Source organism: Salvelinus sp. IW2-2015, linkage group LG30, assembly GCF_002910315.2.
Source record: "Salvelinus sp. IW2-2015 linkage group LG30, ASM291031v2, whole genome shotgun sequence".
NCBI lineage: Eukaryota > Metazoa > Chordata > Actinopteri > Salmoniformes > Salmonidae > Salvelinus > Salvelinus sp. IW2-2015.
Genome location: NC_036869.1, coordinates 24,736,009 through 24,762,128, shown reverse-complemented (window position 1 = coordinate 24,762,128; position 26,120 = coordinate 24,736,009). Strand labels below are relative to the sequence as shown.

The window sequence follows — 26,120 nt, the reverse complement described above, 5'->3', positions numbered from 1 at the left end:
ACAAAGACATAACAAATGGAAAATTAAAAGTGGATCGGCGGTGGCTAGAAAGCCGGTGACGTCGACCGCCGAAAGCCGCCCGAACAAGGAGAGGGACCGACTTCGGCGGAAGTCGTGACAACAGGACTATGATCGACTTGTACTAAACCGGCTCTGACGCTCGTCAGATGTGTCAGGGCTTGCAAACTATTACAGACTACAAAGGGAAGCACAGCCGAGGGCTGCCCAGTGACACGAGCCTGACAGACGAGGTAAATAACTTCTATGCTCGCTTCGAGGCAAGTAATACTGAAACATGCATGAGAGCATCAGCTGTTCCGGACGACTGTGTGATCAAGCTCTCCGCAGCCAATATGAGTAAGACCTTTAAACAGGTCAACATTCACAAGGCCTCAGGGACAGACGGATAACCAGGATGTGTACTCCGAGCATGCGCTGACCAACTGGCAAGTGTCTTCACTGACATTTTAACCTCTCCCTGTCTGAGTCTGTAACACCAACATGTTTCAAGCAGCCCACCATAGTCCCTGTGCCCAAGAAAAACAAGGTAACCTGCCTAAATGACTACCGACCCGTAGCACTCACGTCTGCAGCCATGAAATGTTTTGAAAGGCTAGTCATGGCTCACATCAACACCATTATCCCAGAAACCCTAGACCCACTCCAATTTGCATACCGCACCAACAGATCCACAGATGATGCAATCTCTATTGCACTCCACACTGCCCTTTCACACTTGGACAAAAGGAACACTTATGTGAGAATGCTATTCATTGACTATAGCTCAGCGTTCAACACCATAGTGCCCTCAAGCTAAGGACCCTAGGACTAAACACCTCCCTCTGCAACTGGATCCTGGACTTCCTGACGGGCCGCCCCCAGGTGGTAAGGGTAGGTAGCAACACATCTGCCACGCTGATCCTCAACACTGGAGCTCCCCAGGGGTGCGTGCTCAGTCCCCTCCTGTACTCCCTGTTCACTCATGACTGTATGGCCAGGCACGACTCCAACACCATCGTTAAGTTTGTTGATGACACAACAGTGGTAAGCTTGATCACCAACAATGATGAGACAGCCTATAGGGAGAAGATCAGAGACCTGACCGTGTGGTACATGAACAACAACCTGTCCATCAACTTGATCAAAACAGGTTCGTTGGCGTCCACATCACCAACAAACTAACATGGTCCAAGCACACCAAGACAGTCATGAAGAGGGCACGACAAAACCTATTCCCCTTCAGGAGACTGAAAAGATTTGGCATGGGCCCTCAGATCCTCAAAAGGTTTTACCGCTGTACCATCGAGAGCATCCTGACAGGTTGCATCCCTGTCTGGTATGGCAACTGCTCGGCCTCCGACCGCAAGGCACTACAGAGGGTAGCGCATCCGGCCCAGTACATCACCGGGGCCAAGCTTCTTGCCATCCTGGACCTCTATACCAGGCGGTGTCAGAGGAAGGCCCTAAAAATTGTCAAAGACTCCAGCCACCCTAGTTATAGACTGTTCTCTCTGCTACCGCACAGCAAGCGGTACCGGGGCGTCAAGTTTAGGTCCAAGAGGCTTCTACTAAACAGCTTCTTCCCCCAAGCCATAAGACTCCTGAACAGCTAATCAAATGGCAACCCGGACTATTTGCATTGCCCCCCCACCCACCACCCTCTTCTACGCTGCTGCTACTCTATTATCAATGCATAGTCACCTACATGTACGTATTACCTCAATTCCCGCCGCAATTGACTCTGTACTAGTACCCCCTGTATATAGCCCCGCTATTGTTATTTACTGCTGCTCTTTAATTATTTGTTATTATCTCTTACTTTTTATTTTTGGGGTGTTTTCTTAAAACTGGGCTTGTAAGTAAACATTTCACTGTAAGATCTACACCTGTTGTATTCAGCGCATGTGACAAATACGATTTTATTTCACATTTGATTTGATTACCAGGCATGCACAACACAGTAAATACATAGGTCTAAACTATAGCCTGTTTATATCTCAATTGCTCAGTTTAGCAGCATTCTTGGGGTCCTACTTTCTGACAAGAGAATCCATGTGGGTGTATTTGAGGACCAGTCTCATTATTGTTTAGTTTATTAGGATCCCTATTAGCTACTGCACATGCTGCAGCTTCTCTTTCTTGTGTCCACATAAAATGTACAAATACATGACAAAGTACATAACAGTTATAGACAATAAGAATTACATTAAATTCAAAAATAAAACAAGTTATATATTGAAAAGACACCAAGAATGGTACAATTTACAAACAATTCATATATGCATATTCTTATACACAGTACAGGTAAATTAGATCTGTAGAAAGAGGAAAGGCTCAGTGATACAATATGTTTTTGAAAGCTAAACATACTTTTTGCCTTTTTATTGTAGAGTTATGCAACCCTTAGCTCTGTGTGTGTGTGTGTGTGTGCATTGACACCGGGAGGGAGGTATTTACCCAATACCCTGGCTGTCAGTCCTTCCCAACCTGCTTGCACAAATAAGAGCACTTTTTCAACAAGCCTACTTGACAAACTTGTTGGCTAGTTAGTTACTCAATATCAGAGAATAATGTGCATGTTTTCCTGAAAATGTGAAACCTGTATATCTGATTTTGACTGAATATCAGAAAGCCACACATTTATCTAGGGCTACAGATGTAGGATCTTAATTTGAGCCAGTTTGCTACAGCAGGAAAATAATCCTGCAGTAAGAGGAAATGTGAATTATGTGGATTTCGTAAGGGAAAAGCGAGTCTGAAATTTCAAAATTAAACTTCAGAAGCCTCAAATATAGTATAGCCTCAAATACACTACAAGTTAAACATTTCCTGCATTGCAGCAACAGGGTGATCAAATTAAGATCCTACAAAACCTGCATTGCAGGAAAGTTCTCCAGCAACAGGGTGATCAAATTAAGATCCTGCCTCTGTAGGCTATACTTTTATTGTAAACAGTTTCAGTCATCTACCAGTATAACCAGTGCAACTATGTGAAATACATTTTTCTACAAACAAAAACCTTACTCACACAAAAAAGTCAAAGTAAACACCCGAACCACCAAATTAAAATTAAACAGGCATTTATTATTGTGGCATGTAATGTAATACACCGTACAAAGCAGATGGAAGCAGGCAGGTCTTTACATCCAATCACATACTCTTCACCAGGGCACAGTTGCATGCGTAGGCAAGGGATCCAATCAGGGTAATGTACTCCTTGAAGTCCACGGAGCCGTCAGCATCCTGGTCCAGCATCGTCATCAGGTCATCCACTTTAGGACCACCCTTCTGCTCATGCCAATGTAATATAGGATCATTTACATTTTAGTCATTTAGCAGACGCGCTTATCCAGAGCAACTTAAAGGAGCAATTAGGGTTAAGTGCCTTGCTCAAGGGCACATCGACATATTTTTCATGTAGTCGGATCACAAGTAAAGTAAGACAATACCTTAACATTTCTGTATTTAATTGTCATTCACACTGAATGACTGAGACTCCATGCAATATAGAATCAGTCAAAGTTCAATCAAACAGAGCATTAAATAGTTTTTATTCAAATCACAACACACTTAAAGGGATACGTCAGGATTTTGGCATTGAAGCCCTTTATCTAGAACCCAGTTAGATGGCACAATTTCTATGTCTCTGCGTACAGTTTAACGGAACTGCTAGCAAGCTAGTAGATACCATAGACTTCTAGTCATTGCGGTAATGCTAGTTAGAATTGGCTAGTGAAACTACCTCCAACTTCCTTCATACTGGAAGCAGAGACATAAAAATAATATCCATGAGTTAATCTGACACTGGGGAAGTAAATAAAGGGCTTAATTGCCAAAATCCTTAAGTATCTCTTTAACAATAAAAGGGGGCATTAGAATAGCATTTACTATCTCATGAGGGGCCAGTTTCCCAGATACAGATTAAGCCTAGACCTAGATTTAAAAATAAAAAGTATGCTCAGTGGTAGCTAGCAGATCGCAACGGGCCAATGTGATATTCCATTAGCCGTTGCTGGATAGGTACTGTTTGGCGTAGCAAAGATAATTTTCGACCAACCTTAACTCAATTCGGCCAAACTGTCAGAGTCCAGTTGGTTTGTTTGAATTTAGAAAATATTATAATGTTTAGCTCCATGAAGTAATCCAACAGTGTGTACGCCACCGTCTTTTCTTTTTCAAATCTTCTCTCATTCATTGAGACAGGTGAGTGTCATCGTAACACTTTGTGTCTCGATCAATGAGAGAAGATTTGAAAAAGAAAAGACGGTGGCGTACACATTGTTGGATGACTTCATGGAGCAAAACATTTATTTTAATAACGGAGCATTTTCTAAATTGAAACAGACCACCTGCAACTGGACACTGACATTTTTGAAGATACATGTTTGGCCGAATCGAGAAAGAAGATACTGTCGCCAAGTTAAGGTTGGTTGAATATCCCCTATGCTACACCAAACAGTACCTATCCTCTCACAGGCCTGGGCACTCCAGTCCTCAGGGGCCTGATTGGTGTCACACTTTTTGCCCTAACTAACACACCTGACTCCAATAATCAACTAATCATGATCTTCAGTTAAAAAGGCAATTTGTTTAAATCAGGTGTGTTTGCTAGGGATAGGAGAAAAGTGTGACACCAATCAGGTCCCCGAGGACTGGAATTGCCCAGGCCTGCGAGCATCACATTAGCCCGTTACAATCTGCTAGCTAGCTCAATGGATACTCTTCATTGAAAGTGCTTTTTAGTCCAGGACTATAGGCTTAATCTGTATTCGGGAAACTGGCCCGAGGTGTTGCAATGACTCACGCCAGCGATGTTGGGCAGCTCTGCCTTGATGAGGTTGGTTAGCTCTTTTTTGTTGAGGGTCTTGGCATCTCCACTACCAGCGTGCTTGTGGAATGTCATGATGAGGGCTCCCAGGGAGGCTTCCAGAGGTGTGGGCTGTGCCATGGTGTCTGAGGGTGATGGTGATCCTGGGGGTAGAAACTATTATAAGTAATAGGCAAGTAGCTTACATGTGGAATGCCTTATGTTCTTTACAGGAATGAAGAGGACTATGTAAGTCAGCACTTACAAAATGAAGAATAGACATGTTAAATTGATAACAGTTACTGTATTATCTTTTAAGGTTCAGTCTAAGAATGTATTCGGTTTCCTGTCGGTCTTACCTGTGTGTAGAATAGGAGAATATGTCAGGTGCTGAGGGGGTGGAAAGAGAAGGAGCTTATATAGAACAGCACCTGGCCTGTGACACTCCCCTTGATTCCATCCTTCTCTCTGCCCTTCCCTGTTCCCTCCTCTGTCTCTCCTCACCCTCATCTCTCTCTACGCTACGCCCTTCCTGCGTGTCCCTGTGTGACCTGACCTTTCATGGTAGCTGCTTTAGCAAATATAAAAATTCTCTATAGAATACACTGTCTAAAAAAGTATTGTCTATATTAATAGCATAACATGCAACTCAAATGAATACAAAACATTCCTTGTCCCCTCTTATGTTTTTGTGAACAGTATGCCTTCATATATCATGCGTGTATCATGCAACAACAACTGCATATAGAGAGGATGGTAAATGGTTTAAGTTATGTAAGTTCATTGAAAGTCTGTTTTCTATTACACTGTCCGTGGCATTTCATTGAATGGCAGGGTGTGTCCATGCTCTCTTTGTCTTGCAGTAAATACTTGCATTCCAGATTAGGTTATATTGTAGTTTATCCTGTTTATGGTTTGTTATAGTGGTGGCATTAAAAGCACAGCCTCTCGCTAACCGTCATTTAAAACAGGCATTTTTAAGTCAAATCAAATGTTATTTGTCACATGCTTTGTAAACAACAGGTGTAGACTAACAGTGAAATGCTAAACTTTTAGCCCAGTGACTAAGAGAGTATGTGTTTATACTGTTGTTTTGATTATGCAACAGCCAAGTGATATTTATACTAAGTCAGCTGAAGAGCTGAAGGACTAATGTGGCTGATGATAAACCTGCAAATAAGTTTGTGGAAATGTAACATGAGATTAAAAACCCTCATAATTACTCACCCCTATCAAAATGAAACCTACAGTTTTATTGCTTCTAATAAGTGGTACGTAATCATTTTGTAACTTCGGTGAACTATCCCTTTAATATTTCAAATACACACTGTGGACTCAATTCAATTGTACGCCCTTAGCTGGACTCATGTAGTTGCACTTTTTCCCATGGTGTCACGATCGTATGGTTGAGAGACGGACCAAAACGCAGCATTTGGAAAATAAGCCATCTTCCTTTTATTAACACCACGAAGATGAACACGACACAAAACACTATACAAACTAACAAAACAACAAACGACCGTGAAGCTAAATAACGTTGTTGCACATACATACAGGCTACAAACGTTCTACATAGACAATTACCACATCAAACGAAAGCCTATGGCTACCCTAAATATGGCTCCCAATCAGAGACAACAGAAATCAGCTGTCTCTAATTGGAACCATTCAGGCAACCATAGACTCTCTAGACAACTACACAACAAACATAAGCCAAACAAAATACAGCATCAGACAATACACTACAACACACCCATACATACACACACCCTTTACCATATAACAAAACCGATAAAACCCACACATTCCCATGTAACACCCTGACCTAACTAAAATTAATAAGAAAACAAAGAATACTAAGGCCAGGGTGTGACATAACCCCCCCCTTAAGGTGTAACTCCGGGCGCACAGCACACAGTCTAGGGGAGGGTCTGGGTGGGCTTCTTTCACGGTGGCGGCTCCGGACTGGTCGTGGTCACCCCACCACAGTTACTAACGCCTCCTTAGCTTCCTCCAAATGACCCCTCCCACATTAACCCCACTGAATTAAGGGGCAGCTTCGCACTGGACTAAGGGGCGCTCCGGACAAATGGACCAGCTCCGGACTAATGGCCAGTCCGGACTAATGCAGCTCCGGACTAATGCAGCTCCGGACAAGGGGAGTACCAGGGAAGGGGCAGCCCAGGATAAGGGAGAGCCCAGGGATAAGGGGCAGCTCCGACTGAGGAACCGGCAGCTCCGGACTGAGGGACTGCAAGCTCCGACTGAGGGACTGCAGCTCCGGGACTGAGGGACTGCAGCTCCGGACTGAGGGCTGCAGCTCCGGACTGAGGGACTGCAGCTCCGGACGAGACTGCAGCTCGGAGAGGGACTGCAGCTCGGACTGAGGGACTGCAGCTCGGCTGAGGGACGGCCCATGGCTGGCTGACGGATGGCTCATGGCTGGCTGAGGCTCTGGCTGACATGGCTGGCTGACGGATCTGGCTGCTCATGGCTGGCTGACGGATCTGGCTGCTCATGGGCTGACGGATCTGGGCTGCTCATGGCTGGCTGACGGATCTGGCTGCTCATGGCTGGCTGACGGATCTGGCTGGCTCATCGGCTGGTGACGGATCTGGCTGCTCATGGCTGGCTGACGGATCTGGCTGCTCATGGCTGGCTGACGGATCTGGCTGCTCATGGCTGGCTGACGGATCTGGCTGCTCATGGCTGGCTGACGGATCTGGCTGCTCATGGCTGGCTGACTGGCTCATGGCTGGGTGACGGATCTGGCTGCTTGGCTGGTTGGCGCTCTGGCAGATCTGTCTGGTTGGCGGCTCGGCAGATCTGTCTGGTTGGCGGCTCTGGAGATCCTGTTGGTTGGCGGCTCTGGCAGATCTGTCTGGTTGGCGGCTCTGGCAGATCCTGTCTGGTTGGCGGGCTCTGGCAGATCGCTGTTGACGATGGCTCTAGCGGCTCCTGATGACGAAACGGCTCGGGACAGACGGGCGGCTCTAATGGCTCGGGGAGACGATGGTCAGATGGCGCTGGGTTGACGGATGGCTAGATGGCTGGGTAGACGGATGGCTCAGATGCGCTGGTAGACGGATGGCTCAGATGGCGCTGGTGACGGATGGCTCAGATGGCGCTGGGTAGACGGATGGCTCAGATGGCGCTGGTAGACGGATGCTCAGATGGCGCTTGGCAGACGGGCAGTTCAGGCATCGCTGTGCAGAGGCAGACTCTTGCCGGTGAGGGCACTGGGCCTGGTGCGTGGTGCCGGAACTGGTGGTACCGGGCTGGGGACACGCATCTCAGGGCTAGTGCGGGGAGAAGGAACAGGGCATACTGGACCCTGGGAGCGCACATTAGGCCTAGTGCGTGGTGCCGGAACTGGTGGTACCGGACTGGGGACACGCATCTCAGGGCTAGTGCGGGGAGCAGCAACAGGACGCACAGGACTCTGGGGACACACAGGAGGCTTGTTGCGTGGTTTAGGCACTGGTGGTAAAGGGCTGGAGACACGCACCATAGGGCTAGTGCGTGGAGGAGGCACTGGTGGTACTGGGTAGGGGCGCGGAGGTGGCGCCGGAAATACCGGACCGTGCATGCGTACTGGCTCCCTTGAGCGCCGAGCCTGCCCAACCTTACCTGGTTGTATGCTCCCCGTCGCCTGACCAGTGCGGGGAGGTGGAATAACCCGCACCGGCCTATGTAGGCGAACCGGGGACACCATGCGTAAGGCTGGTGCCATGTACGCCGGCCCGAGGAGACGCACTGGTGACCAGATGCGTTGGGCCGGCTTCATGACATAAGGCTCAACGCTCAGTCTAGCCCGGCCGATACGTGGAGCTGGAATGTACCGMACCGGGCTATGCACGCGTACAGGAGACACCGTGCGCTCTGCTGCGTAACACGGTGTCTGCCCGTACTCTCGCTCTCCACGGTAAGTACAGGGAGTAGGCGCAGGTTTCCTACCTGACTTCGCCACACTCCCTTTAAGGCCCCCCCCAAGAAATTTTTGGGTTGTACTCACGGGCTTCCAGCCTTGTCTCCGTGCTGCCTCCTCATATCGCCTCCTCTCGGCTTTAGCTGCCTCCAGCTCTTCACGAGGAAGGCGATATTCTCCCGGTTGTGCCCACGGCCCCTTACCATCCAGTATCTCCTCCCATGTCCAAGAATCCTGTGTAGGTGGGTCCTGTTGCCGCTTTACATGCCGCTTGGTCCTGTATTGGTGGGTAATTCTGTCACGATCGTATGGTTGAGAGACGGACCAAAACGCAGCATTTGGAAAATAAGCCATCTTCCTTTTATTAACACCACGAAGATGAACACGACACAAAACACTATACAAACTAACAAAACAACAAAACGACCGTGAAGCTAAATAACGTTGTGCACATACATACAGGCTACAAACGTTCTACATAGACAATTACCCACATCAAACGAAAGCCTATGGCTACCCTAAATATGGCTCCCAATCAGAGACAACAGAAATCAGCTGTCTCTAATTGGGAACCCATTCAGGCAACCATAGACTCTCCTAGACAACTACACCAACATAGACACAGCTAGACACATACACTCAACACAAACCCATACACTACACCCAACACCCCCTTTACCATATAACCACCCAAAACCGATAAAACCCACACATTCCCCATGTCACACCCTGACCTAACTAAAATAATAAAGAAAACAAAGAATACTAAGGCCAGGGTGTGACACATGGTCAAAACAAATCACAATGTCACGCCCTGCGTCCCGCACCGGAGCCGCCACCGAGGTAGATGCCCACCTGGACCCTCCCCTATAGTGTCAGGTTTACAGCCGGAGTCCGCACCTTTGGTACTTATTTGGTACTGTCACGCCCTGACCGTAGAGATATTTTTATTCTCTATGTTTGGTTGGTCAGGGTGTGACTCGGGTGGGAAACTCTATGTTCTGTGTTTCTATGTTTTGGCCGGGTATGGTTCTCAATCAGGGACAGCTGTCTATCGTTGTCTCTGATTGGGAATCATACTTAGGCAGCCTTTTTTCCTTTTGTATTTTGTGTGTAGTTGTCTTTGTTAGTGGCCTGTATAGTCCTAGTAAGCTTCACGTTCGTTTTTGTTGTTTCTTGTTTTTGTTGGCGACATTTATAATAAAGAAAAATGTACGCTCACCACGCTGCACCTAGGTCCGATCATTTCGACGAGCGTGACACACAAAATGGTTTTGCGCACTAGAAATAACTCCTAGACATCCTCGCAGGTGGATGCTTCAAATTGACAGATGTTTTTACGGATACCAATTTCACTTTTAATCTGATACGGATCATTTGATGATGAAGATGGTATGCATCTTACATTTGGCACACCTGTAATAATAACACTGTTATTGGCGTTGTGCCACTGGTGAGGTTCCTCCTGTGAGAAACATTTCTGACATCTTCTCATGACATTCACATTTGAACGCGAGGCTCACTACACAAAGCCACTTTAGCTGCTTACAAAAAGTGAGTTGCAAAAGAGATCTGATAAATGCCATTCACGCAAGTATAAATGTTTCTGCAAGGCACAAAACACCAGGGAAATCATGACGATTGCAGAATGTTTTTTTGTAGTATAAAAAGAAAGAAAGTTGCATATGTACTGTATGTTCCCAACAATTGGCTAAACCTAATAACCAGCATTTTCAGCACACAGTGCCTTCAGTTTTAGTGTATCAAATATTTATCTGGGCTATGGGCAGTTTGGTTTGGCTGTTTCTCTCTCTTCTCTGACCCTGTAGATATTCAAGTTGAACTTGTTTGGTTGTGACGTTTAGTTTAATATCAGGAGTTATACAAATAGAGAACCCTCATGCATGATAAGCAGCACAATGATCTCTATCTAAGGTTAAGCCATGGGTAGAAGAGCACTGAGGCTCAAAGAGACATTGAATGTCATATGTGAGTCATAAGCTGATGCTGTCTCTGCCTGGCCGGTTCCCCTCTCTCCACTGGGCTTCTCTGCCTCTACCCTATTACAGGGGCTGAGTCACTGGCTTACTGGTGCTCTTTCATGCCGTCCCTAGGAGGGGTGCGTCACTTGAGTGGGTTGAGTCACTGACGTGATCTTCCTGTCTGGGTTGGCGCCCCCTTGGGTTGTGCCATGGCGGAGATCTTTGTGGGCTATACTCGGTCTTGTCTCAGGATGGTAAGTTGGTGGTTGAAGTTATACCTCTAGTGGTGTGGGGCTGTGCTTTTGGCAAAGTGGGTGGGGTTATATCCTTCCTGTTTGGCCTGTCCGGGGGTAATCATCGGATGGGGCCACAGTGTCTCCTGACCCCTCCTGTCTCAGCTTCCAGTATTTATGCTGCAGTAGTTTGTGTCGGGGGGCTAGGGTCAGTTTGTTATATCTGGAGTACTTCTCCTGTCTTATCCGGTGTCCTGTGTGAATTTAAGTATGCTCTCTCTAATTCACTCTTTCTCTCTTTCTTTCTCTCTCTCGGAGGACCTGAGCCCTAGGACCATGCCTCAGGACTACCTGGCATGATGACTCTGCTGTCCCCAGTCCACCTGGCCGTGCTGCTGCTCCAGTTTCAACTGTTCTGCCTGCGGCTATGGAACCCTGACCTGTTCCCCGGACGTGCTACCTGTCCCAGACCTGCTGTTTTCAACTCTCTAGAGACCGCAGGAGCGGTAGAGATACTCTTAATGATCGGCTATGAAAAGCCAACTGACATTTACTCCTGAGGTGCTGACTTGCTGCACCCTCAACAACTACTGTGATTATTATTATTTGACCATGCTGGTCATTTAGGAACATTTGAACATCTTGGCCATGTTCTGTTATAATCTCCACCTGGCACAGCCAGAAGAGGACTGGCCACCCCTCATAGCCTGGTTCCTCTCTAGGTTTCTTCCTAGGTTTTGGCCTTTCTAGGGAGTTTTTCCTAGCCACCGTGCTTCTACACCTGCATTGCTTGCCGTTTGGGGGTTTAGGCTGTGTTTCTGTACAGCACTTTGAGATATCAGCTGACGTAAGAAGGGCTATATAAATAAAATTGGATTTGATTTGATCAACACATCAATTCTTGGACTCAAAGAGCAGCTGGGGGATGTACGCAACAGCCTGAGAGAGAGAAATCAATCATTGAAAGAACTTGTTGATTGTGTCAAACGTGAGACAAATTCTGGTGCAATGTAAATGTGTTTTCATTGTCGATTTGATTGCAATATTTGGAAGAACAGATACAAYGGTTTTAGGTGTGATATTGACTCTTGTCCTCAGTGCCAGAGCTGTGGGTGGTGGGAAACACTCCGCCAGGCATGGGTTTGGGTGGATCATTCAGTGGAATGCCATTTTTGATTGCAATGTCGTGGAGCACACTGCAAGTCTTGACAATGTAGCAAACCTAAAATGGAATTTGCACATTGTGTTACATTCACATAATGGCATTTGAAGGAATGTCATTTCAGAGGCAAACCTTGCTAGGCTGGTATTGCAGTGTGCCTCCTGTCCCAGAAAAGCACAGCCAATGCCCTTTCAGCAGGCCTATGGTACGCTCCACTGTTCTTGTGTGGGCTTGGTTGTACCTTGCCTCTTGTTGGTTTGTGAGGGAGTCATCAGCCATGCTTTTAATGGGTGGCCCCGGTCTCCTGCAGTTATGAACACAACATTCAGATATTGTTTCTCAGTAGAGGTATAACATGGCAAATAAAACAAGTCACTTACCAAAAAAGCCATCCATCCTCAACAACTCCTTCCTGGAGGTTAAGGCCTGACTGAACTGTTCTGCACAATGAACTAATCATGTGTCCCACCTGGCCATTTGGCCACTACATTCAACAAAGCCAAATGTGAATCACAGATGGCCTGCACATTGACCGAATGGAAGTTGTATTCGTTCAATGATGGTGCTTTTATTGCGATGTGGGTGCAGTCAATTGCTCCAAAGACATTGGGAAATCCAGCTATGGTATGGAAATCCCTTTTCACTCTGGCCTGGAGCACGGCAGTGTACGGAAACCATATTGTGGGGTCAATTAAATAATTCCATGAAGGACTGCAGGCAATATTCGGCTCATGGTTGGTTGTGAAATGCCAGACCGGTCCGCAATCTCCCGTTGGAATGTTCCAGTGGCCAAAAATCCCAGGGTGGCGAGGACTTGGGTACGCACTGGGATGGCGTTGGTGCGTTTCGTCTCCCTGTCTAATACTGGAGAGAGTTGGTTGCAGAGATACAATAAAATATGCCTTGGAAAACAAAATCTACTAAGCCAAGCGTTGCTTTCGGCTAAAAAATATGCACACTCACTGAAAACACTCTCCCTGCGTAATGCAGCTTGTGCCAGATCCTCCAGCAATGCAAGATTTGCCATGTTGGACAAGTCACAACGCCTCAGTGTTGCCTTTTTATATTGTTGAACTAAATTGCCTCCAACCTTACATTCCACTCTCTTTCTAATTGACTTTGTTATTCAATTAAGCTAAAGTGGTTTCATGTTTATGATTTCGATAGCACTCTGAGAAAACTATTAGTAGCTTAAGTGTCTATATAAGAAATACATGAATAAACAATTAATGTATTGTCTTTTTTCTTCACGGTTGATGATTTGGTCCAGTATGTCAATCCTTTCTCCATTTGGTGGGTGGTATTTCATTAGCAGTTTGACTTTTCTACCACAAGGTGCTGTGCGTATGTATGGTCAGAGGTGTGCTTATATTACACACATTCTCAAGTATAAGTACAAATTGATAAATCCCACACTTTGCTTAGAAATGATCACATGCAAGGTTAACCAACATTTCTGTTCGTACACAACATTGATAAATGAGGGCTCAGGCCTGTGACACTCCCCTTGATTCCATCCTCCACTCTACCCTTCCCTGTTCCCTCTCTCTCCTCACCCTCATCTCTCTCTCTACGCTACGCCCTTCCTGCATGTCCCTGTGTGACCTGACCTTTCATGTTAGCTGCTTTAACAAATATAAAAATTCTCTATTGAAGAGCTGAAGGACTAATGTGACATGATGAACCTGCAAATAAGTCTGTGGAAACGTAACATGAGATTTAAAAACCCTCATAATTACTCATCCCTATCAAAATGAAACCTACAGTTTTATTGCTTCTAATAAGTGGTACGTAATCATTTTGTAACTTCAGTGAACTATCCCTTTAATCAAATACACACTGTGGACTCAATTCAATTGTACGCCCTTAGCTGGATTCATGTAGTTGCACTTTATCCCATGGTCAAAACAAATCACAAAATGGTTTTGCGCGCTGTGAATACCTCCTTGACATCCTCGCAGGTGGATGCTTCAATTTGACAGATGTTTTTATAGATACCAATTTCACTTTTAATCTGATGATCATTTGATGATGATGATGATGGTAAGGAGAAGAAGGAAGATGGTATGGATCTTACATTTGGCACACCTGTAATAATAACACATGTATTGTTGGCATTGTGCCACTGGTGAGGTTCCTCCTGTGAGAAACATTTCTGACATCTTCTCATGACGTTCACATTTGAACGCGAGGCTCACTACACAAAGCCACTTTAGCTGCTTACAAAAAGTGAGTTGCAAAAGAGATCTGATAAATGCCATTCACAGCAAGTTAAATGTTTCTGCAAGGCACAAAACACCAGGGAAATCATGACAGTTGCAGAATGTTTTTTGTWGTATAAAAAGAAAGAAAGTTGCATATGTACTGTATGTTCCCAACAATTGGCTAAACCTAATAACCAGCGTTTCAGCAACACAGTGCCTTCAGGTTTAAGTGTATCAAATATTTATCTTGGCTATGGGCAGTTTGGTTTGGCTGTTTCTCTCTCTCTCTCTCTGACCCTGTAGATATTCAAGTTGAACTTGTTTGGTTGTGACGTTTAGTTTAATATCAGGAGTTATACAAATAGAGAACCCTCATGCATGATAAGCAGCACAAATKATCTCTATCTAAGGTTAAGCCATGGGTAGAAGAGCACAATGAGGCTCAAAGAGACATTGAATGTCATATGTGAGTCATAAACTGATGATGCATAGAGAAATTAAGAATGGGAAAGAGTTAGAAGGCTCAAGCCTTTTGGGGACCCTAAGTGAGATTTTATGACAAATTACATGCAATGTAATTGTTTGCACCCTGGAGGTCAGGCTCCTGGGCACGTGCCTTGTCGGTATTCGGCCATGATTTGTCCTACTACAAATTTAGATAGCTGGCTAGACTGATTTACCAATCTAGAAAGTGTTAACTGACATGGCTAATTGAATGGCTGTCAGTGACTAACATAACAAAAGAAACATTGCTGATGCAGAACCAAACTTGCACCTTGTGTATTCTGCTATTCTAACTCTCAACAGTAAGTCGAGACCCAGACTGAGTAAAAAATAAATACAAATACAAATATTTTTTTGGGGGGGGTTGAGTCGTCCTGGCGGCCAGGGGCCTAAGTGACCACAAATGTCGCTCATGCCTGGAACAGATTGCGAGGGAAAAGGATGTAGACAAAAGTCTTTTAGTTTTTTTTACATTTGTCGCTAGGTGACCCTCCCTGTATGCTCATGTCTTTTTGGTAAGCAAATTATTTCAAATACGTTTATGCACGCACACACACACACCAGAGACAGAATGGGCGGGAGAGTCTGGTTAGGGGACAAAGAAGGGAGAGGGGTGAGGTTTAGGGCAGAGAAGCAAGACCGAGAAAAATAAAGGAATGAGAGAGGGAGAGATAAAGAGAACTGCCATTTCATCATCTTCCCCATCATCGCTGCAGTTCCAAACAACCACATTTAAAACTGTATTTTAAGTCTTTCACTTATAGTACAGTAATCTGTCATTATGGAAATGCTCCACTAGAGGGCATAAAAACATGACTCTATAGAAGAAATGGGCAGACCATTTAAAAGTTTCAATGTCGCACTATAAAACTGCTGCACCCCTCCATTAGGACCGCTTTACATGGTGGTTGTTTGAGACAGATTGCTATTTGCTATTTAACCATGCAGTGTTGATATGTGGAACAGCCAAATATATTTCTGTATTTAATTGTCATTCACACTGAATGGCTGAGACTCCATGCAATATAGCATCAGTCAAAGTTCAATCAAACAAAGAATTAAATTGTTTTTATTCAAATCACAACACACTTAAAGGGATACGTCAGGATTTTGGCATTGAAGCCCTTTATCTAGAACCCAGAGTTAGAAATTATGTCAACGAGTTAATCTATGTCTCTGCGTACAGTTTAAAGGAACTGCTAGCATGCTAGTAGATACCATAGACTTCTAGTCATTGCGGTAATGCTAGTTAGAATTGGCTAGTGAAACTACCTCTAACTTCCTTCGTACTGGATGCAGAGACATAACGTAATTCGGCCACACTATCAGTCCAGTTGGTTTGTTGGAATTTAGAAAATGCGGAATTATTATAATGTTTTGCTCCATGATGTAATCTAACAACGTGTTCATCGCCATCTTGTCTTTTTCAAATCTTCTCTCATTGATCGAGACAGGTGAGTGTCATCGTAACACTTTGTGTCTCGATCAATGACTGAAGATTTGAAAAAGAAAAGACGGTGGAGTACACATCTAAATTGAAACAAACCACCTACAACTGGACACTGACATTTCTGAAGATACATGTTTGGCCGAATCGAGAAAGAAGATACTATCGCCAAGTTAAGGTTGGTTGAATATCCCCTGTGCTACACCAAACAGTACCTATCCTCTCACAGGCCTGGGCACTCCAGTCCTCAGGGGCCTGATTGGTGTCACACTTTTTGCCCTAACTAACACACCTGACTCCAATAATCAACTAATCATGATCTTCAGTTAAAAAGGCAATTTGTTTAAATCAGGTGTGTTTGCTAGGGATAGGAGAAAAGTGTGACACCAATCAGGTCCCCGAGGACTGGAATTGCCCAGGCCTGCGAGCATCACATTAGCCCGTTACAATCTGCTAGCTAGCTCAATGGATACTCTTCATTGAAAGTGCTTTTTAGTCCAGGACTATAGGTTTAATCTGTATTCGGGAAACTGGCCCGAGGTGTTGCAATGACTCACGCCAGCGATGTTGGGCAGCTCTGCCTTGAGGTTGGTTAGCTTTTTTTCTTGTTGAGGGTCTTGGCATGTCCACTACCAGTGTGCTTGTGGAATGTCATGATGAAAGCTCCCAGGGAGGCTTCCAGAGGTGTGGGCTGTGCCATGGTGTCTGAGGGTGATGGGGATCCTGGCGGTAGAAACTATTATAAGTAATAGATAAGTAGCTTACAGGTGGAATGCCTTATGTTCTTTTATAGGAATGAAGAGGACTAAGTAAGTAAGCACTTACAAAACCAAGAATAGACATGTTAAATTGATAAATTTACTCAGACCAAATATATCACACAGATTACTGACTTGAACTCTTGTTTAAATGCATGAACAGTTGGAGACATTCCAAGTATTTGGACACAGTAGTGTAGTAAATAACTGCACAGTATAACCTTTGTTAATGATTCTTTCCAGTCACGCAACCGTACCTTATGTTGATTACTGTTCAAAATGACATTCATTCATCACGATTTCTAACCCAAAAGCATTTAAAAAATGGATTTTACAAGTTCCTGCTTTCTACCTTATTATCAAATTATATTGGTCACGTACACATACAGTATTTACAGATGTTATTGCAGGTGCTGCTAAATGCTTATGCTTCAAGCTACAACAGTGCAGTAATACCTTACAATACACGAAAATCCCAAAAATGTAAAGATAAAAATTAAGAAATATCCGAACGAGCAATGCTCTCTCTGCCGTCTCCTGAAGTCCACGATCAGTTCCTTCGTTTTGTTGATGTTGAAGGAGCAGTTATTTTCCTGGCACTACTCCGCCAGGGCCCTCACCTCTTCCTTGTATTATCTTTTAAGATTGTCTAAGAATGTATTCTGTTTCTCCTGAGTTTCCTGTCGGTCTTACCTGTGTGTAGAATAGGAGAATATGTCAGGTGCTGACGGGGTGGAAAGTGAGGGAGCTTATATAGAAGAGCACCTGGCCTGTGACACTGTTATTTGTCACATAAATACAAGTATTTTTGGGGAGGCTTGCTTCGCCCTGGTGGCCAGGGGCCTAAGCAACCGCAAATGTCACTCAAGCCTGGAGCAGATTGAGAGGGAAAAGGGTGTAGGCCGAAAATATATATTTTTTTTATAAAGCTGGGTGTTGTCGCTAGGTGACCCTCCTTATATGCACATGTCTTTTTGGTCAGCAAATTATGTCTAACACGTGTATGCACACACACACACACACCAGAGAGAGAGAGGGAGGGAGAGTCTGGTTTGGGGGAAAAGAGGGGTTAGGGCAGAGAAGCAAGACAGAGAAAAAGAAAGCAATGAAATGGGAGAGATAAAGAGAACTCTGACATTTCATCATGTTCCCCTTCTCGCTGCAGTTCCAAACAACCACATTTAAAACTTTATTTTAAATCTTTCACTTATAGTACAGTAATCTGTCATTAAAAATATTCCACTAGAGGGCATAAAAACATAACTTTTGGATGGTTCATTTCATCAATAAAAGTCATGTCCCACAATAAAACTGCTGGACCCCTCCATTAGGACCACTTTACCCATACTTTAGGACCACTTTACATGGTGCTATTTAACCATGCAGTGTTGTGGTGCAGCCAGATATACACTTCTGCTTTTCTCAAATGTATCTAAATGTACAGGAAAACATAAGAATCTATTTTAAATTATGTTCATGAGAGGTTTCCATTAGGTTAACCCGCTAATGTACAAAATGTGCTGTAGGCTACACGTCAGACAGCGAAAAAGATTTTCAGATGGTTGTGCAGGATTTCTTTTCTCCCCGATTTAGATATTTATGCTTTAATTTCTGACATTTTGGTAGATTATTTGTTAGTCTTACTTGTCTATGATTAAATACATGCAGCTTCTCTTCTGTCTTTATAAGTTGCCCTAGAAGACTAAATAAACCCATGCCCACCAGATTGTCACAAATAGATAGATTGAATGCTTCAAACGAGTTGACATCGGTACAGTTCTCTGGGATCTCTGTTTCTTTCGTGACGTTAAGACATTTATGGACTGGGGAGAAAATGTAACAACAAAAAAACATTGTGGAAAAGATTTTCAGTGCAAAATTTCCAAATGACATCAGTTTGACCGGTTGCAAGGAAATAGAAAGCTCTGAAAATGACCCAACATGTTTCTGATAAGATTTCAGTTTGGATTGGATGCATATATCTGGTTGAATTGAAATACTACCTGCTTTTATGATGCTGATCAAGATAGCACCCCTACTGACAGTATCTGACTGTGCTTTCGCATTCTCTCATATTTCTCCGCTCGAGTAAAGATGTTGCCTACATTTTGTGTATAATTTTACTGCAAGAAATTATTCATATTAAGGCTATGTGAGAGGTGTTGGACCAACAGTCAGTGTCCAGATTTCAGTTTCCATTTAACGGATCTGAACAGTAGGCTACGGTTCCCTTGATGTGCCATAGGCCTATTTGAAGTCCCCATCTTGTGACTGTCGAATTTGTATGGCGCATAACATAGGCACTGCTATCATACTCTTTTACCACTTCACCAAATCATTAACAAACATTACTTTTCTGGCCCTCCCTCTTCCTTTTCAACTCCCCATTTCGCAGCTTTTCTTTTTTTGAATTAAACTCAGATAATGTCCTTTTTGCCTCTGTGGATGGCATTAACTTTTCCTTGGCTTGTAGGCAGGCCTATTTGGCGCACGTACAGTTAGGCCCTAAAACTTAGGCTTATGCACTAATACCAGATAACCTAAAATAATGGAAGATAAACCTCAATGTAGCGGAGCTATAGGAGGATGTGCTCATTGTAATGGCTGGAATGGAATGGTAACAAACGCATGGAAACAACCTGTTTGAAGAATGGCGCTGGAGGGGGTGGCTGCCGTTTTACGTGCTCCTAACCAACTGTGCTATTTTGTTCGTTTTTTTGCGTTGTTTGTAACTTATTTTTTTAAACTTATTTTGTACATAATGTTGCTGCTACCGTCACTTATGACCGAAAATAACTTCTGGACATACGAATAGCGATTACTCAACTCGAACTGGGCAAAGATTTTTCTTTAACGAGTCCAACGCGAAGGATATACTGCGTTCTCAGGAATGGTCCAAATCCCCATCATTTGTGTGAAGAAAAGACAGAGGAAAAAGGGGGCGGAGGTCGGGCTGCCTTCTGAGAATTCGTAGGCAAGTGAGTAAACCCCCTCTACCATCAGTCTTATTAGCCGATGTGCAATCATTGGATAACAGGATGAGCTCCGATCAAGGATATCCTACCAACGGAACATTAAAAACTGTAATATCTTATGTTTCACAGAGTCGTGGCTGAACGACGACATGTATAACATACAGCTGGCAGGGTTTTCGGTCCATCGGCAAGATAGAACAGCTGCCTCTGGTAAGACAAGGGGTGGCGGTCTATGTCTATTTGTAAATAACAGCTGGTGCACGAAATCTAATATTAACTAAGGTTTTGCTCGTCTGAGGTAGAGTATCTCATAAGCTAGCTGTAAACCACACTATTTACCAAGAGTTTTCATCTATATTTTTCGAAGCTGTCTATTTACCACCACAAACCGATGCTGGCACTCAGCGAGCTGTATACGGCCATAAGCAAACAGGAAAATGCTCATCCAGAGGCGACGCTCCTAGTGGCCGAGGACTTTAATGTAGGGAAACTTAACATCTGTTTTACCTCATTTCTAAATCAAATCGAATTGTATTTGTCACATGCGCCGAATACTACAAGTGTAGACTTTACAGTAAAATGCGAACTTACAAGCCCTTAACCAACAATGCATTTTTAAAACAAATAAGTGTTAAGTAAAAAATTGATACGTAAAAAAACGAAGTAACAAATAATTAAATAGCAGCAGTAATATAACAGTAGCGAGGCTATATACAGGGGGTACCGGTACAGGGTCAATGTGCGGGGGCACCGGTTAGTCGAGGTAATATGTACATGTAGTTAAAGTGACTATGCATATATAATAACGCAAATAGTCATTTGATGGGTAGTCATGTTTTTAGCTGTTCAGGAGTCTTATGGCTTGGCAGTAGAACTTAAGTCTTTTGGACCTTGACTTGGTGCTCCGGTACCGCTTGCTGTGCGGTAGCAGGGAGAACAGTTTATAACTAGGATGGCTGGAGTCTTTGACAATTTTTAGGGCCTTCCTCTGACACCGCCTGGTATAAAGGTCCTGGATGGCAGGAAGCTTGGCCCCAGTGATGTACTGGGCCATACGCACTACCCTCTGTAGTGCCTTGTAGTCCGAGGCCGAGCAGTTGCCATACCAGGCGGTGTTGCAACCAGTCAGGATGCTCTCGATGGTGCAGCTGTAGAACTTTTTGAGGCTCTGAGGACCCATGCCAAATCTTTTCAGTCTCCTGAGGGGGAAAAGGCTTTGTCGTGCCCTCTTTACACCTGTCTTGATGTGTTTGGACCATGATAGTTTGTTGTTGATGTGGACACCAAGGAACTTGACGCTCTCAACCTGCTCCACTACAGCCCCGTCGATGAGAATGGTGGCATGCTCCACCAGCATGTTAAATGTGCAACCAGAGGAGGGATAAAAACTCTAGACCACCTTTACTCCACACACAGAGATGCGTACAAAGCTCTCCCTCGCCCTCCATTTGGCAAATCTGACCATAACTCTATCCTCCTGATTCTTGCTTACAATCAAAAACTAAAGCAGAAAGTACCAGTGACTCGCTCAATAAGGAAGTGGTCAGAGGACGCAGATACTAAGCTACAGAACTGATTTGCTAACAGACTGGAATATGTTTTGCAATGTCCCCACCCCACCCCACCCCACCCCACCCCACCCCACATTTTTACGCTGCTGCTGCTGCTACTCTGTATATTATCCATGCATAGTCACTTTACCTCTACCTACAGAATAACTAACCGGTGCCACCGCACATTGACTCTGTACCGGAACTCCCTGTATATAGCCTCACTACTGTTATTTTATTGTTGCTCCTTAAATTATGTGTTCAATTTATTTATTTATTTTTCTTAACTGCGTTGTGGATCACTGGGGCCAAGCTTCCTGACATCAAGAACCTATATACTAGGTGTTGTCAGAGGATGGCCCAAAAAAATGTTAAAGACTCCAGTCAACCAAGTCATAGACTGTTCTCTCTGTTACCGCACTGCAAGCCGTACCAGAGCGCCAAGTCTAGGATCAAAAGGCTCCTTAACAGCTCCTTAAAGCCATAAGACTGCTGAACAACTAAACTAATCAAATGGCCACCCGGACTATTTACATTGAATCCCCCCTCGCAGTTTATTATCTATGCATAGTCACTTTACAAATTACCTCGATTAACCTGTACCCCGCACATTGACTCTGTCACGACTTCCGCCGAAGTTGGTCCCTCTCCTTGTTCGGGCGGCGTTCGGAGGTCGAAGTCACCGACTTTCTAGCCATCGCTGATCCTCTTTTAATTTTCCTTTGGTTTTGTCTTGTATCACACCTGGTTCCAATCCCATCAATTACATGTTGTGTATTTAATCCTCTGTTCCCCCTCATGTCCTTTTCTGTGATTGTTTGTTTGTAAGCTATGTGCAAGTTATGTTCTGGTGCGCGAAGGGTTTTGTACCCACTGGTATTATTTTGTCTATTTTGGTTTTCGAAGTTCGATCTCCTGCGCCTGACTTCCCTGCCACCAGCACGCACCCTCTTACAGACTCGGTACCGGTACCCCTGTATATAGCCTCGTTATTGTTATGTACATTTCTTGTCATTTTTTTAAAACTTAAGTTTATTTAGTAAATGTTTTATTAACTATTTATTGAACTGCATTGTTGGTTAAGGACTTGTAAGTAAGCATATCATGGTTGTATTCGGCGCATGTGACATAAAATTGTATTTGATAATGATAGACTTGTTTGAGAAAGCACTATTGTCAATACAATCGATTATCATTTACACTAGGCTGTCTATTTGTCTTTACCTCACTTTCAATGTTCACTATTCTCTTTATTCTGTATATAAGTGGGAGATTAATCAAATTTAGGGCTATTAATCATTTCTAAAATAAAAATTGGCCCTACTTGTCATGTAAATGAGTAAGTCACTTTAATTTTAAATACACAACGCGAACTATTCGTTGACTGTGTTTGCAAGGTTTACCAATGTGACCTACTATATTGTTCAATACTTCACTCAAGGCAGCGCAGCGCATAGGCTACAGGGCGGCGCCTGTCTATAAATTCTCAGACGCAATATTTTTCTCAGCTCTGCACGATTCAACTCTCCTCAATCGCCAACTCCACACTCGTGAACGGTAAGAATTCAGCATCTGATACGTATACTCTTGTTGTCCGACTGGTAGTAAAAAAAATGTCTACGAATGTAAAAGTCGCTTCAGGCTAAATAGTTAGGTTAATCCTATCCGATCTCTTCCTCCAACTCTGGAACTAGTCAGCGGACTTGAAATACTTTAAGTCCTTCTTGGTTTTGTGCGATTGGCTTTGAAGTGCAGTTTTCTATGGGGTAGTTGTCGTACTTTTCATCTGTAAATAAGTCAACATAAGTCACTTTTTACAGTCCATACTTACAGTAGTACCTTAAAGATTTTCAAACTTTATAGTTTCATAACTAAAATAATCACATTTGTCGTAAGGACTAAAGAGCATGTCCAACATATAGAACCTAGAATGTTTGCTAAACAAGTAGAGTATTATAATTGTGTGCATTATACTTTTTTGGTCTAAAAGAATCTGAGTTTGTAATATTATTTAACAATAAAGAAATTGACTGAAATAAGGGTTAAGAGCTGACTGTGGATATGTACACACACTTATTTCCTCACTGTTGGTGCAACCTCTTTCGCGAGTGGTTTCTTTCCTTTTACCCTACTTTCCTCGGTTTTGGACGACATTTTTTCCCAGTTCAGTCATTTCCTCTCCTCTCATACCACACCCTTTTTCATTGGCTCTCTTTTACGTTTCCCTTCTAATTCAACCAGGTAAAGTTAAATCACATGATCTGTGTGCTCTCTGTATCTGACTTGTGTGTATGTGAATGTATTTTATGTTCTGTATTTGAGAGACAAGAACTTAGTAGTGAAGCTGTGATCAACTTTTGTTGGTGATTTTTATGGATTACTCATGTGAGCATTACTCATCGACTGGGCAGGGCACATGGTGCTGATTTCAAACACACACACATTCAGATTACAAAATTCCCTCATGAAATATAGTTCCTTTAGCCAACGTCTTGTACAGTATTTGTTTTAAAAAATGATGCCAGAATAAAGATGCATGTTAGTAACATGAATGCTTTGCTACCCTGTCATTCAAATCTTATTTTATTTTCTCTCTCTCTCAGTGCAACCTAACTTAGACCTGCAACCATGCCATCAGAACTGGAACGAGCAATGGAGTCCATGATCACTGTGTTCCACAAGTATGCTGCTAAGGAGGGCAATGGCAACACTCTGAGCCGCCGTGAGCTAAGGGACCTGATGGAGAACGAGCTCTCTGGCTTCCTCAAGGTGGCCATCTCTACTATTATCTCTACTATGTCTGTGTATCACATGGCACCATAAGGCTCTGGTCAAAAGTTGTGCACTATTTAGGCAATAGGATGCCATTTGGGACGTACAGTATATTATCTCTATTACTATATTGCTGTAGAAGCACTCCCTGATAATTTGATACAGAAATCATGCACATTTATGATTAGGGTCTGGAGTTTTTCCTGATCACGTGACTTGACCAGGAAAAACTCAGGGGCCCAGGTCATAAGGCCCAGAGTTTTCCTTGGTCAGGTGGTCCGCAAAAAAAAATCGAACTACTTGTCATGTATCTGCCCAATAAAGAGTAGCGACGTCAACTGTTGTCCCCTAGTACTGTTTGTGAAATTACAGTATTTCCATGTAGTATTATTAAAACATCCCTGTCTTCCTTTCAGTCTCAGAAGGACCCAGCCACAGTAGACAAGATCATGAAGGATCTGGACTCTAATGGTGATGGAGAGGTGAACTTTGAGGAGTTTGTTTCTCTGGTTGTGGGCCTGTCCATCGCCTGTGAACAGTGCTACCAGATGCACAAGAAGAAGATGGGGAAGTGAGGGATGAAAAGAGGAGAGGAGGAAGGGACGCAGAGTAGAGAAGGGTTCTAATTTTCACTTTTGTAATGATCACACTGTCCATTAAACACAAAGACCAAGGAGTTGTCATTATTTTGTGTGTGTGCATGCATGCATTAAAGTAGTTATAGATGCAGGTTGTACATGTGTTATACTGTAGCTAGTCTATTGGAATTCAATTAGAGTAACAAAATATTGTAGATGTGTGTCTCTTTGTCTACAAAAAAAATGCATAATAGTTTTGGGAGGTTTCTTGGACACAGATTAGGCTACAGGAGATTGGTGGCACCTTAATTGGGGACTACGGGCTCTTGTTAATGACTGGAGCAAAATTAATGGAATGAACAAATGTATCAAACACATGGTTTCCAGGTGTTTGATGCCATTCAATTTGCTCCATTCCGGCTCCAAACCGTTCTCCTTTATAAAAAGCCATTTCAATGGATAATTGCTGTTGAGCTTGTTTTTTGTTGTTGTCCAGAACTAGGATTAATGTGTCAGACTGCCCAGTAAAGACACCATGTCCTTTCACAGATTTACCTGTGATTTCAGTCTTGTACAGATTACATTTAGATTTGTCATTTAGCGGACACTCTTATCCAGAGCGACTTACAGCAGTGAGTCCATATCTTATCGTACTTAGCCACTCCTCAGTAAAAGGCACATGACAGCCCACTTGGACTTTGCCAAAAGGCACCTAAAGGACTCTCAGACCATGGTTAACAAGATTCTCTGGTGTGATGAAACCAAGATTAAACTCTTGAATGCCAAGCGTCACGTCTGGAAGAAACCTGGCACCATCCCTACAGTGAAACATGGCGGTGGCAGAAACGTGCTGTGGGAATGTTTTTCAGCGGATAGGACTGGGAGACTAGTCAGGATCGAGGGAAAGCGTAGCAAAGTACAGAGAGATCCTTGATGAAAACCTGCTCAGGACTGAGGCAAAGGTTCACCTTCCAAGAAAACGACCCTAAGCACACAGCCAAGACAACGCAGGAGTGGCTTAGGGACAAGTCTCTGAATGTCGTTGAGTGGCCCGGACTTGAACCAGATCGAACATCTCTGGAGAGACCTGAGAATAGCTGTCCATCCAACCTGACAGAGCTTGAGAGGATCTGCAGAGAAGAAAGGGAGAAATTCCCCAAATACAGGTGTGCCAAGCTTGTAGCGTCATACCCAAGAAGACGCGAGGCTGTAATCACTGC

The 26,120-nt window shown here is 43.8% G+C and overlaps 2 protein-coding genes across 2 annotated transcripts; one reads left to right on the top strand and one right to left on the bottom strand.

Moving 5' to 3' along the window:
• Positions 1–3,063: 3,063 nt before the first annotated feature.
• Positions 3,064–5,251, bottom strand: LOC111955200 (protein S100-A1-like). Its single transcript, XM_023975347.1, has 3 exons — positions 5,167–5,251; positions 4,805–4,971; positions 3,064–3,288 (listed from the first exon to the last, which is right to left on the bottom strand). Exons 2-3 carry the CDS (start codon positions 4,946–4,948, stop codon positions 3,151–3,153), a joined length of 282 nt encoding a protein of 93 aa, XP_023831115.1. The 5' UTR covers positions 4,949–4,971; positions 5,167–5,251; the 3' UTR covers positions 3,064–3,150.
• Positions 5,252–22,998: 17,747 nt separating this feature from the next.
• On the top strand, positions 22,999–24,996 carry LOC111955374 (protein S100-A1). The gene is made up of 3 exons (XM_023975598.2): positions 22,999–23,107; positions 24,169–24,319; positions 24,739–24,996. Exons 2-3 carry the CDS (start codon positions 24,179–24,181, stop codon positions 24,895–24,897), a joined length of 300 nt encoding a protein of 99 aa, XP_023831366.1. The 5' UTR covers positions 22,999–23,107; positions 24,169–24,178; the 3' UTR covers positions 24,898–24,996.
• The last annotated feature ends 1,124 nt before the right edge of the window (positions 24,997–26,120 follow it).